The 14,634-nt window shown below is 41.2% G+C and overlaps 1 protein-coding gene across 3 annotated transcripts in view; it reads left to right on the forward strand.

Annotated features, from left to right (window-relative positions):
• The window catches only part of vav2 (vav 2 guanine nucleotide exchange factor), a 463,113-nt gene that overhangs the window by 138,171 nt on the left and 310,308 nt on the right, over positions 1-14,634 (forward strand). For all 3 annotated transcript variants that reach the window (XM_060935481.1, XM_060935479.1, XM_060935480.1), the window contains exon 2: positions 11,562-11,678. In XM_060935481.1, coding sequence (XP_060791464.1) covers positions 11,562-11,678 — 117 coding nt within the window. The remainder of the gene's footprint in view (positions 1-11,561; positions 11,679-14,634) is intronic.

Below are 14,634 nucleotides of genomic sequence, written 5' to 3' on the forward strand. Positions count from 1 at the left end.
GTTCAGCCTCGCTTCCGGACGGAGTTCTGTAATTACTGATGCCTGAGAGGGCGGGGACGTGAATTCATGGCCCGACTTCCTGCTGTAAACTCCTGTCAGAGGCGCATCATGAATTCTGGACCTACCGACTTTTTTATATTGTGAAAATACGGGACTTTTATATAATGTGAAAATACGGGATATTTTCGGGAAAATAAAAAAACGGGAAGACAGCGGGAAATAAGTCAAAATAAGGGATTTCCCGGGAAAAACGGGAGGGTTGACGGGTATGTATTACACGGTGGTGCGAGTATATGAAGTTTGTCTTTGAGTAGTGAATGTATATTTCACGAGTGAGCGAAGCACCACCGTGTAATGTTTTTTATATTATATGGACACATCCATTAAAAAAAAAATTGCAAGTTAATCAAAAGAATGTTCATTTTGAACCGGTTCGCCATTTTGACGACACGTCTAGTCAGCGGGGAAAACACTGGGAGCGACATCATCGGAGCGAAAAATCAGGAATTATTATACATACAGGACACTTTTTCGATGGAATAAAAACGTGTTCTATTCCCTTCTAGCAGGTTTCGTTCATTTGGTTCGACAGCATGCAATATTGTTAGCATATCGCTTATCTGACGTGCATTACGTCATGCTACCAAACGGAGAACGTTGCGTTGAATATGGTTTACGATATTGCATGGTTGTCACACGTCGGAGATGTAAAGCGAGCGACTGGGAACAAACATGGCCACCAGGTTTGCGCCGTTAAATGCAGAAGATTTTGAGAGAATTTTGAACGAGAAGGACGCGTTAAACTCCCAAAAAGAGCGTGTTTGTATCCAGTGCCTTGCAAAAGTATTCATACCCCTTGAACTTTTTCACATTTTTCCACCTTACAACCACGAACTTCAAAGTTTTTTATTGAGATTTTATGTGATAGACCAACACAGAGCAGCACATAATTGTGAAGTGAAACGAAAATGATAAATGGTCTTCAAAATTTTAAACAAATAAAAATCTGAAAAATGTGGTGTGCATTAGTATTCAGCCCCCTGTACTCTGATACCTCCAAATACAATCCAGTGCAATCAATTGCCTTCAGAAGTCATCTAATTAGTTAATAGAGTCCTACTGTGTGTAATTTACTCTCAGCATAAACACACTTGTTCTGTGAAGGCCTCAGTGGTTTGTTAGAGAACACTGAAGAACAAACAGCATCATGAAGACCAAAGAACTCACCAGACAGGTCAGGGATAAAGTTCTGGAGAAGTTTAAAGCAGGGTTAGGTTATAAAAAAAATATCCCAAGCTCTGAACATCTCAAGAAGCACTGTTCAATCCATCATTCAAAAATGGAAAAAGTATGGCACAACTGCAAACCTACCAAGACATGGCCGTCCACCTAAACTGACAGAGCGAGCGAGGAGAGCACTGGTCAGAGAAGCAGCCAAGAGGCCCATGATCACTCTGGAGGAGCTGCAGAAATCCACAGCTCAGGTGGGAGAATCTGTGCACAGGACAACTATAAGTCGTACACTCCACAAATCTGGCCTTTTTGGAAGAGTGGCAAGAAGAAAGCCATTGCTGAAAGACAGGCATAAGAAGTCCCGTTTGCAGTTTGCCAGAAGCCATGTGGAAGAAGGTGCTTTGGTCAGATGAGACCAAAGTTGAACTTTTTGGCCTAAATGCAAAGCGCTATGTGTGGCAGAAAACTAACACTGCTCATCACCCTGCACACACCATCCCCACTGTGAAACATGGTGGTGGCAGCATCATGCTATGCGGATGCTTTTCTTCAGCAGGGACAGGGAAGCTGGTCAGAGTTGATGGGAAGATGGATGGAGCTAAATACAGGGCAATCCTGGAAGAAAACCTGTTGGAAGCTGCAAAAGACTTGAGACTGGGAAGGAGATTCACCTTCCAGCAAGACGATGACCCTAAACATACAGCCAGAGCTACAATGGAATGGTTTAGATCAAAGAATATTCATGTGTTAGAATGGCCCAGTCAAAGTCCAGACCTAAATCCCATTGAGCATCTGCGGCAAGACTTGAAAATTGCTGTTCACAGACGCTCTCCATCCAATCTGGCTGAGCTTGAGCTATTTTGCAAAGAAGAATGGGCAAAAATTTCAGTGTCTAGATGTGCAAAGCTGGTAGAGACATACAGTACCACAAAAGACTTGCAGCTGGAATTGCAGCAAAAGGTGGCTCTACAAAGTATTGACGCAGGGGGGCTGAATACTAATGCACACCAGATTTTTCAGCTTTTTATTTGTTTAAAATTTTGAAGATCATTTTTATTTCACGTCACAATTATGTGCTACTCTGTGTTGGTCTATCACATAAAATCTCAATAAAAAAAACTTTGAAGTTCGTGGTTGTAAGGTGGAAAAATGTGAAAAAGTTCAAGGGGTATGAATACTTTTGCAAGGCACTGTAGTAGTAATAATAATAATATCTGCTGGCTTTATTTTCGCCGTATGTCAGATATATTCCATTCAGCTACTCGTCTTCGACTCGTTTAGTATCCCGCTAGCTGAATGGAATATATCTGATGTACCACTCAGCGCCAGCCAATATTATTTAAATATGTCACTCAAATCCGTGATGTATTTCGTATGAAAAATGCAAGTTTTTCAACACAATATCTTCAATCCAACGTGTGATTTGATTATTTTTTTTTCTTCGACACATTCGCAGACAAAGTACCCAAATTTATCAAAACAGTTCATCGATTTCCTCACGACTAACACACACAGATTTATGTCACGGTTTTGCTTCTCCACGTCCCGGATGTAGTGCATATAGCCCAAGAGCATTAGCTCAACCCGGAACAAATTAGTAACAAGCTGAATTTTTCAGAATATGTTCAGAATACCCTTAGGAATAACATACTAAAAGTCCCCGGGAATCCACCTTGTGCTCTCTGAGAAATTCAAGATGGCGTCCAAAATGGCCGCCGATTGGAGATTTTTCAATATCTCAGGGATAAAGCATATAATATAAATGCAATTAAAATGTTAAATTATATGTTCTCTCATGCAAGCAATGCAAATTCACCATTGTCACACTGTTAAAATTAAAATTAACCAAGATTACAAGGTCATTAATGTGGAAATCACATGGAATTTGATGGTTGACATGATTGACAGATTAGCTTAGTAGGCTACCTACATACATGAACATAATGTAAGACAACAATTAGACATCAATTTCCTTAATATTTAGTGCATCTTTAAGCTTTGATAAAATATTAAAGGGAAATTAAATTTGAGAACTCTGTCTTCTAAAACTACAATGGCAAGCTGTTTCAGTACACTTCTTCAACATTCCGGCGACTTTCATGACAAAAAGGTCTGCCTCAATAAAAGCTCTTGCTTATAAACAATGAGTAGACTTAAACACTTCTCAGTGCCTCAGTTGTAATGCTTGGACCTTTGTTGTACCATCAATGAAGTAGGGAATTTATTCAAGCTTGTTTAAGGGTGGAAAAAAATTAATCTTTGAGTTTCTAGCGCCAGTCTTTACTACTAGCAATGCCAGTGTGTTCGGACAAAAAATGACTAAACTCAGCATGACCTTTTAAAAATGACTGAACTCAGCATGACCTTTTAACATGCAATTTTTCATTTTACACCACCAATTTACTTTAATTAATATTAATGAAAATAAGTGCTCCAACCCCTAGTAATTGCGTTTGTTGTTTTGTGAACAGAATAGGATGAGACGGAGTGAACGAGTAACCAATGGATCCACACTCTATAATCGGTAGTGTACATTAAATAGCACATGTATAGATTTACAATTATAAGTCTGTAATTATTAGTCCTAAACATTAAGAACTGAAGCCATTTCAAAAACTTATGAGATATCTTCATGACACCATAACGATTATTTTGTCATAACAGTCATTGTTATTTCTTCTTGGATGTGAATTTATGGGCCAGGGCGTTTCAAGATCGGACTGGATGAAACCTACACACATTCATAGTACTGTGCACATTCATAAATGTGAACTGGTGAAGTGCCAAAAATATGACAATCTAACCAGACATGGCAAGCGAACACATTATACACAAATATACTGTTATAATAATGTGTACATTGTTATTATATAATGTTAATACACAATGTAATTAATACACACATGTTGGAATTTACTCTCCTACCCTACAAAACATATATTCTGACCTTTTAATTGCATTAATATTTTGTTTTGGGCCTGAGATATGGGCAGATCTCCATTTGGTGGCCATTTTGGACGCCATCTTGAATTTCTCAGAGAGCACAAGGGGGATTTCCGGGGACTTTTAGTATGTTATTCCTAAAGGTATTCTGAACATATTCTGAAATTTTCAGCTTGTTACTAATTTGTTCCGGGTATAACCCTATTACTCCTGGGCTAATATGAAAAAAATTAGTGCTGTCAAGCGATTAAAATATTTAATCGCGATTAATGTCGCGACTGTCATAGTTAACTCGCGATTAATCGCACAATTTTGTCACATGAAAAACCATTGTAATTCTCTTATCAGCATAAAAAAGTGAATGGGCTTACTCACCATTCGAACTACGGGGGTACTCGGGGGATCCGAGATCCCCTGAAACAGACATGAGATCTCTTGAAAACATGATTTGGAAAATGTTGGGGGGTCTCTAAAATATTGGCAAAATGATGTTTATTGACATAGCAATCGTGTGTAACGGGAAGCGTTTGCATATCCGAAGTGAGCGCGCGATGGAGGTCCGGGCTCTGAGACAAGCGCAAGCACCCCCCCCAAGGGAAAAAAAGGGACCCCCCCGAAAATATCGGCATAGTTCGAACACTGGTTGTACCAGTGTTTTTTTTTTTTATTGCAGAGCATAACACGTCTTGTCACAGCCACTGCAAAGTGGGGCTGGAGCCGCCGATGGGAAAACGAAACCTAAGCCGAGCACCGTGGCTCTTCGGGGGAGGGCAGAGGACTCTGGCTGTGTGGGGCGTGGCATCATGTCACAGAGCGTTAATCTCGCGATAAAAAAATTATCACCGTTAAAATTGAGTCAAGTTAACGCGTTAATAACGCGACATTTTTGACAGCACTAGAAAAAATATAAGTTCCCAGTAGAACACTCATGACGCGTATATATTTTTCTATATACTGTATAAAGTCTCGATGTATATTTATATATCTTCTCATGACCCAAATATATTACCTCATGGTTGTTCTTTTTTCCAATGTGAGCCTTAAAGGAGAACTGAAGGCAAATTTGTTTTTATCATCAAAATTCTATTCATCTCATTTTATTAAATATACTGTAGGAATGATCGCTATTTTGTCACTGCTAGAGCAAGTTACGAGTGTTTGAAATGCGCTCTGTAATATATCGGTCCATATGTCAAAGCAACGGGCGTAAACGAGATTCGTCGAGACCTGTGCGAGACATCGTAGGACGGAAGTAAAACGTACAGCGGAAATCAAAGTGGCCGACTTTGTCAAAAGACGCGCGTGCCGTTTTTCGAATGCTGGCGCGATCAAGCCGGAAGTTTTGTTGGTTTTGATAGCGATCAGGAAAGTTTTAAAAAGTAGGCAGTAATCGTCATTTTTAAACTCGTTTTTGTGCAATATTTCGTTTGGAAAACAGTCTTCACGTTTCGCACAAGATCGCGCGGATAAGCGACGCCTGCCGTGGACCGAACGAACTACATTCAACACGGCTAAAAACCGAATAGGCCGATAAGTATCATATTTAATTGCGATTAGTTGCCAATACGAGTCATGATACAAGCGAGTTTAAAAAGGACTTCAGTTCTCCTTTAAAACTTGAACAGCTCTTGCTTGTTAGCTGGAAGGTGTTTTATAGCCGTCTGGTTTCGTCGAACGTCAATTTTTGTTTTCTCAGAGAGCCACTGGGCTCGTTTTTCCCTCCTGATGATGCTCATCAGCTTACTGTTAAATCAGAGGAACTTTGAACTGTAGGCCCTTTGTCAGAGTGCACATCTTCACCTCGACTGATGAACAGGCTGCTGTGTCTATAGCACAGTGATTGCAGTATTGTTGTGTGCCTTTTGTGTACTGAATAACGGCTAATGTCACATTTGTACCAGTGCATAATGCCAGTGTGTGTGTGAGACATAATGGTGTGGGTTGGAGCTGTGGTACTGGTGTGATTTGCTCTGAACAGTAATGCCCGTGTGTGTTGTGTCGTGTCGCGTTTGTGTGAATCCTGGTTCATAAAGGCCGATTTATTGACACGTTGGTGTTTTTAAGAGCCCACAAGTGCGTTTTGAGTGTTATTGTATAAATGCCACTTTCATTAAGAAACTCTTCAGTGTGTTGAAGCTCCATGACTGCTTTCGTAGTTATGGAGACGTGTGTGTGTGTGTGTGTGTGTGTGTGTGCAATCAAATCTCGGATCAATCCAAACTCAAAAATTCACTGACCTTTTGGATTCTAAAATAAACGTTGAGGACGTGACGGTTTCATGGTTAACGCGGTCAGATGATCGCTGCTTCCTGCCACAATTATTTCTCAAGTTGCGTATGTTGAATATTCAGATCTTTGGGTTCGATGGATTAGTGTCGTGTAATTTGTAGGTATGCAAATTATACACACTCGTGTGGATTGGATTACTATCGGAATTGATTAGACCAGGGGTTTTCAAAGTGTGGGAGAGTCAGCCCCCCCCCCCCCCCCCCCCCGAGAGCAAATAAACAACAGCGCCCCCCCCTTACAATTTTTGTTGTTGCTATACTTAATGTTCCATTCGTATTTAAAAAAAAAAAAAAAAAAAGGTTGTTGTACACATTATTTTTCTTCTTTTACACATTTAAAATATCTGTGCTTTTTTAAAACATCTTTTTTTTTTACACATTTTAAACATCTGTGCTTTTTTAAAACATTTTTTACACATTTTAAACATCTGCTTTTTTAAAAACATCTTGTTTTACACATTTTAAACATCTGTGCTTTTTAAAACATCTTTTTTACACATTTTAAACATCTGTGCTTTTTTAAAACCTCTTTTGTACACATTTTAAACATCTGTGCTTTTAAAAAATCTTTAACACATTTTAAACATCTGTGCTTTTTAAAACCTCTTGTTTTACACATTTTAAACATTTGTGCTTTTTTAAAACATCTTGTTTTACACATTTTAAACATCTGTGCTTTTTTAAAACATCTTTTTTACACATTTTAAACATCTGTGCTTTTTTAAAACATCTTTTTTACACATTTTAAACATCTGTGCTTTTTAAAACCTCTTTTTTACACATTTTATACATCTGTGGTTTTTTAAAACCTCTTTTGTACACATTTTAAACATCTGTGCTTTTTTAAAACCTCTTTTTTACACATTTTAAACATCTGTGCTTTTTTTTAAAACTTTTTTTTACACATTTTAAACATCTGTGTGTTTTTTTTTTTTAAACATCTTGTTTTACACATTTTAAACATCTCATAGCATCGTTAGCTAGCACCTCTTGGCAGACAACATACTGTGGCAGTGGAGCATCTTCAGATCCAGTCCATGAAAATCCAAACTTTAAATAATCGTGGTCATACTTCCTTCTTTTTTTGCTTGGCCCAGACTCTGTCTCCTCACTCACTGTAGCTTTAGGTACTAAAAATCGATCCATTTTGTCTCTGGTAAAGGCTAGCTAAAGTTCGCTAAATGTCCGCAATAGTAACTTGTTCTGGTTTATTTTTCCTCACGTTGCGCCCCCCCTGAAGAACTCTGGCGCCCCCTGGGGAGGCGCACCCCACACTTTGAAAAGCCCTGGTTTAGACTATTAAGCGTTGTTGCTCGTTCATGGGTGGGACAATTTGATATTTACATGGTATGATAACTGGAAGGTATAATTATTTCTCAATGATGATTAAAAAAAGAGAGCTGGAAATATAAAAACCATCGCTGCCATTTTTTTATGTGCAGCTTTGGCGGTGGTTGCGTTTCAGTGTGGCATGACTGCAACACAGCGATGGAAGACGAATACAATTCAGTGGAGTGACTTACTCGAACGTCTGACAGGAAGTCGGTGTTCATTTTTTACAACAGCAATCCCTTGTTAATTGTTTTCCACTGAAGAGATGAAGAAATGTAAGAGCAGGACAGTTGAGGTTTTGCTTTCCAGTGTGGCACGTTTTCTCCAGGTCACTATCTCTTTTCAGGATCTAGAAAAATATTTATGGGGTGGCAAGAGGGGGGCAGGAATTTTTGAGGGGTGGCAACGTATTAGACGTAGCAAGGTCTATACCGTTTCTGGACAGTTTTATACTGTATATGCAAAAGAACAGACAGTAAAAAACAACAATAACAACAACACTGCTTCAAGTTCAGCATGATTTTAAACCATTTACACCAGTGTCATATTTTATAGGTTTTTTTTTTCTCGCGCTTTGTAAAGGCTCACCAGTGAGCATAACATGAACTTGTCATGCCTACAACAGCTGAATGCGGCGATTTCCATGTTGCTCAGCAAAACGCTTCACAAATTTATCAAGATCTAATGCTTTTGTGCGCTTTGATTCAATGCTGAGTACAGCCAAACTTGATAGTCTCTTTTCTGTCATAGTCGACCGCAAATAAGTCTTTATGACTTTATGTAGGATCCAAAGTAACTTTACAATGTTTTCCTTGACAGACGTTGAATCAATATTAACTTTTGTGGCTGACTTTACACAAAACTAATGTCAGACCTAGCTAACATTTGCATGTATAGTTAGCTAAATAACGTTCTCCAACCTGATTTTTATCCTCTCAAAATCAGCATCGCAACTATGCTAGCACTGTTCATTCATTATAATTTCATTTCTTGATAGATAATCAGCTTTTACCTCTTTCCTCCTGTGTCTCCTTTCCTCGCGACTCCTGGCTCCCTCGCTTCGCGCCTCTCAATTTTCCAAAACAACCAATCTCTGGCGTTATCTCGTGCTGCAGTCGGACATTGGAAATTCGCGCATGTAAATGTCAAATTGGCTGTAATTTGTCTTTGAATTCGTCGCTGCCAACTGGGGTGGCAGCAGGGGTGGCAAGGCTTTCTTTTAGGGTGGCATTTGCCACCCTATGCCACCCCGGTAGATCCGCCCATGGTCGTCCTCTCAATTCTTCACCGATTTTGATTCGTTCTGCCATGAAGGTAGGGTGCATAGAACTCTATCCAGATTTGTTGAATTGCAATTATTCATGAAGTTCTGGATTAATTAAGCCTGAATGAGCAGTTCAACAAAGGTCAAGTCCTCGCCATTTTTTATTCTTTCTCGCAAATAGGTTCCTAGGGTGTATACAGCTTCTATATATAGCTTGCAACATTCATTGCGCAAGGTGACCCACTTTAGATCGTCCCTTCTGGACTAGATGGGGCCGGAGTGAGCTACGCCGTCACTGACGGTCTCGTTTGACTTTTTGGTGGCCGGACAACTAGAAACGTTCGATTTGTACGAGCTTTAAAGCTGAGGACTGAACTACTTTTTATAAAATAAAAATAGTAACACTGTATGTATGTTGATGATGATGATGATGATGGAAGGAAATTCCTCCCAAAAAAAAAAAAGTCAGTGAATCAAAGCTTTTTAGCAGGGCTACTTGTTCAACAGTCATGTATGAGACACACACACATGCTTGCAGAAATGGGTCTAACCGCATCGTGCCACGATTTTAAAAATAGGTACCCTACGTGTACATGTGGCTCCTGCTTATAAATAAAATAGTTTTCTGATCCCATGTCCATACAGTAAATAAAGCATATATACACGCTATGAGTTCTTCTCGCCTCATCTCTTGCAAGCATCACCAAGCTGTGAGCAGCATCAGGGCTTGGAGTGTTTTTTAGCGACCGATTTTATTTACTGTCTTTTTTTTGTTCAAAATACAGTGCTGTGAACTCGATCTATTTTCAAACTAGTAAGAAAGAAAGCACTTGTTCACGAATTGTCTCAGAAGCATTATTTAGTACTAACGAGCACGTTTTGCTTCACAAGTGTCGTGTAAAGACCTTAAAAAAAATTACGCCAATAGCAGAAGTTTGATATCGGCTTTTCAATACGTCTGTCAAAAAGCGTAACCGTACAAAACCTTTCAGAAGGCCCAAACAAAAGTTGCGATAATCAAAAGGTAAATTTTCTTAAAATAAACACCGCTTACTTGATATCGAATCGGTGGCCTTGGTGAACCACGAGGTGACTTTTTCGTTTATCTTTTTGTCTGCCGATTATCTTCCGATCCTACGAAGTTATAACGAGGTTTCTCTTCTTTCGTTTCTGGTTCCGAAGTTTATCAAGAAGTAGAACGGGTAATCGGACTTGATCAAGTGCTGATTTGGTTCCGAAGTTTCGCTATCGTTACACTCAGGCCAAGTTTACATTAGACCGTATCTGTCTCGTTTTCTTCGCGGATGCACTGTCCGTTTACATTAAACCGCCTGGAAACGCCGGGAAACGGGAATCCGCCAGCGTCCACGTATTCAATCCAGATCGTGTCTGGTCCGGTGCTGTGTAAACATTGAGAATACGCGGATACGCTGTGCTGAGCTCTAGCTGGCGTCGTCATTGGACAACATCACTGTGACATCCACCTTCCTGATTCGCTGGCGTTGGTCATGTGACGTGACTGCTGAAAAACGGCGCGGACTTCCGCCTTGTATCACCTTTCATTAAAGAGTATAAAAGTAGGAGAATACTGCAAATACTGATGCAAATACTGCCCATTGTGTAGTTATGATTGTCTTTAGGCTTGCCATCCTTCCACTTGCAAGTGGTAAGTGATATGCGCTGGGATCACACACACAGCGGCTCAGTCCCGAATCACTGCTCGTGCGCTTCACTCGCCCGCTCTGTGAGCTGCGCAGGGCCGGAGTGCGCACCCTCCAGAGGGCACTCGCTGTTCAGGGCGGAGTGATTTGGAGCGCAGGATGCCTGCGGAGCCGAGCGTATCCGTGTATTGGCGTTGCTGTGTGCACGCGAATCGTTTTAAAAACGTTAATCTGATGATCCGCTGATACGGTCTAATGTAAACCCCACCTCATTCTTACGACACGATGACATGGCGGCTTCGCCACTCGTTCTTGCGCACCTTTGAAAACGCGAGTGTCACGAGATCACGATTCGCCATTCTGGTGCGTATGCGTACCGTGCTATTGTTACTCGTTCTTACAACACGACGATATAGAGGCGCAGCGAGGCAGTAGCCACAAAAAAGAGGAGGGGAAAAAAGAAAGCATGGGGTTTATGATCAGAGGAGAACAATGCGAGTCAGTACAAGTTGATAATGCAGCATGTGGCTCATTTGTTCCTGCACAGATTTGGACTCGATGACACTGTAGTCACTCAAGGCCCAAGCTGGTTCTGGTTTAGCATGAGCGTTTCTCGACTTCAGCCAGTCTTCATCAGAGTGACATCTGGCGCCGAATAATCATCCGTACTGAACCAGGAAACGAGACGACAGTGCAGGAAATTAAATCCGCTCCAACAGTAGCAGGCTCATGCTGTCTGCTGTTGGAGCAATATTGAAATGGCGACAAACATTGAAATGAGGTCAAGAAGAATCTGCTCAATTTTCTCTCTTTTTCCCCTCTCCCTTGCTTTAATTTCAGTTTCTGTGTCTGAAGAACATCCGGACGTTTCTCAAGGTGTGCCATGACAAGTTCGGTCTGAGGAACAGCGAGCTCTTTGACCCCTTTGACCTGTTTGACGTGAGGGACTTCGGGAAGGTGAGTTCATGCTCGAGACGATCAGTTTTTTCCTCTGCACTCCCACTTGTAAGCCAGACGCCTTATTTCACCAGGTATTCAGTGATCCGTGCAAGCATCAGCTTTATTTAAATGAGGCCCGTTCAACACAAATACACCAGGGATACTGAAAGCGAGCGCAGCACGGCACTGAACTGGTACCGCTTGTGAAACTTTATACCCCCAGTTAGGTTTCCTCTCCTGTGCATTTCAGTGTTTATGCAGGCTTTCATCTTAGCATTTCACGGTCAGCGGTGTGTATGTGCGTGTTGGTGAATATCTGTGTCGGTATCCATCTGGGACGTTTGTGGAGTGATAAGAGGAGATGGAGAGCTCAGTGGTGGAACATGCCGCATATCAGAACACACACGGAAGACTGATGCTGCCTGGCAGGCAAAAGATAGTGAACAGAGATTGCGGAGAGCTCGTTCCTGATGAATGTATTCAATATTTGGGTCAGGGTACTGCGTCCGTAACAATGTTCCTGGAGGGTTCTTTGAATAAAAGTGTTGTTTTTTTTTGAACTAAGGATGCTTCCAGAGGGGCAAACTGAAGAACCCTTTTTAGGGTTTTTACGGTACATTGAGCCATCCAAGAGCATGATAGCAGGAAGTAGCACACCATCACAAATCCTACGATGGCATATTAGGGTCATTTGTAGGTTTTAAAAAAAAAAAGTGGAGCTGAGGGAGTGGGTAATATTCCCAGACAACCCCTCCCCCTCTGAGTTTTTAGGATTAAAGGCATACGTGATGGTGGTGTAGTGATTAGTACCGTCACCTCACAGCAACAAGGTTCTGGGTTCGAGCCCAGTGGCCGACGAGGGCCTTTCTGCATGGAGTTTGCATGTTCTCCGGGTGCTCCGGTTTCCCCGACAGTCCAAAGACACGCAGGTTAGGCTAATTGGTGGCTCGAAATTGACCCCGAGTGTGAAATGGTTGGTTGCGTCAACCCTGTGATGATCTGGCGACTTGTCCAGGGTGTACCCCGCCTCTCGCCCAAAGTCAGCTGGGATAGGCTCCAGCTTGCCTTCAACCCTGCACAGGATAAGCGGTTACGGATAATGGATGGATGGTTAAGGAACCACATCGCTTCATGTTGCAAGGTTGGATCAACGTGATCTCACTACAGATGCTGTGACTGAGCTGAGAATTATAGGAAATGCAGGGTTTCCTCCTGAAGTGTAAAATAATAAAGCAGTAATAGATTTTCAACTGCATTTCCCAGAATGCAATGCAACCGAGAAGCACTTTTGCACTTCCTGGATGCAAACGGAGATGATGGTATCAGGCACACGGCTTTTTGTTCCTTAGTATCGAACCATCTGTTGATAAATAGATGTAGCTGTCGATAGCTGTATAATTATTATGCGAGAACAGGTTCCTGTTACTTTCAGTGTACGGATGCTTCTCGTCCGCTCAAATCAGGTTACTTTGAAACGACTGAGCCGAGAGTTATAGGAAACGGCGTCTTTCCTCCTTGATGGAACGATATAAAAGAATAAAGCATTGAGATTTTCTCCGGTATTTCCCGGAATGCACTGACGCATGGGATTCTTTTCGTTCGAGGGTTGGTTTTGCCTCTATATAAACGTGGAACTTTTGAATTTCGGAATTTTGAATTTTTTTCCTTTCGCAAATTTGACTTTTATAATCTGAATTCCCCTCCTCCATGAATTTTCGATTTTAATCTAGGAATTTCTAAGACTTTTGAGCTCATCTGGCCATAGGCCAGGCCGGACGAGCTAACGCGATCACGCGTCATCAGTCATCGTCCGTCCACAATTTGCAAAAATCGCTACTCCTCCAACAGGACTGATCAGATTTCGATCAAACTCGCGTACAATGTTCCTCCCGTGGGTGTGGATACCGTAAAAGTTGTCAAGATACGATTTTATGGGCGTCTTGGCTGGTATGAGCTACAGCCTCATTGAGGCCATTTTTTTTTCTTGGAATATTACTCCATCCATCCCCACAATGGCCCTAATATGCCATCATATAAATTTTAATTATCTTCAGAAATTTTAATCTGATTAAAAAAAAATTTTTTTTTTCTTGGGGGGGGGTGGTGTTCAGACGGCATAAATCTTTACCTTTCAAATCACGTCTACCAAAGCACCAGATTTAGGCATAACTCTTGTTAATTGGATTCATAGTTTGATAAGTGTCTGAACGGGTTGTGCGAAGAGCTGTGAAGGAAACCGTTTAACGAGGTGTTCAGAACCCGCGTTCCTTCAGAAAATGATCTCTGAGAAGTGGCACTTGTTAAATAAATTCTCCAGACTTGTGGGGATATTCGCTCTAATGACTGCGCTTAGTTTGAGAGATGGAGAAGAATAGGAAGTGAACTGGGAAATAAAAGCGGGAGGGGTAGGGAAGGAAAGATTAATCCTTTCTCCAGACAGTGGGCTTTAACAGATAATGCCGAGGTCGTCGTGTGCGAGTCAATGAGCTCACGGAAAACAATATTAAAATCCTCCCGCATGCTGAATCAATCTCGCACCCCCTCCACATGTCAATGTGAAAATCGCGTTTGAGTCGACTTGGAGGTGACGGGCTTGTCTCGCCATTGATTTTCCATTAAAGCTCAGCAATACGTTATAATATATCGAAGCGGACAGCTCAACACCAAGGTCCTTTACATTTAAATCTCTTCCATCAGATATGATCAGAGCTGTGCGGTTTTCATAACCGAATGATGAACTACGCTTTTAATTTATCGATAGGATGCTGAACTTTTTGCTCTGAGCTGTACTATACATCATTGCTCATTGTGACTTTTATTAAAATGATTAAATTTGTGGAGAGACAAATCTCAAAGTCGCATGTCCTTGGAATAATCAGGATCACGGACAGACTTGTGTATTGACGTACGACGCGTTTTTAGCTCATCACCTTTAGCCAGGTCGATTAATAATTTAAAAAGGTCATCTGTTCGA

Source organism: Neoarius graeffei, chromosome 12 (assembly GCF_027579695.1).
Source record: "Neoarius graeffei isolate fNeoGra1 chromosome 12, fNeoGra1.pri, whole genome shotgun sequence".
Classification (NCBI taxonomy): Eukaryota; Metazoa; Chordata; class Actinopteri; order Siluriformes; family Ariidae; genus Neoarius; species Neoarius graeffei.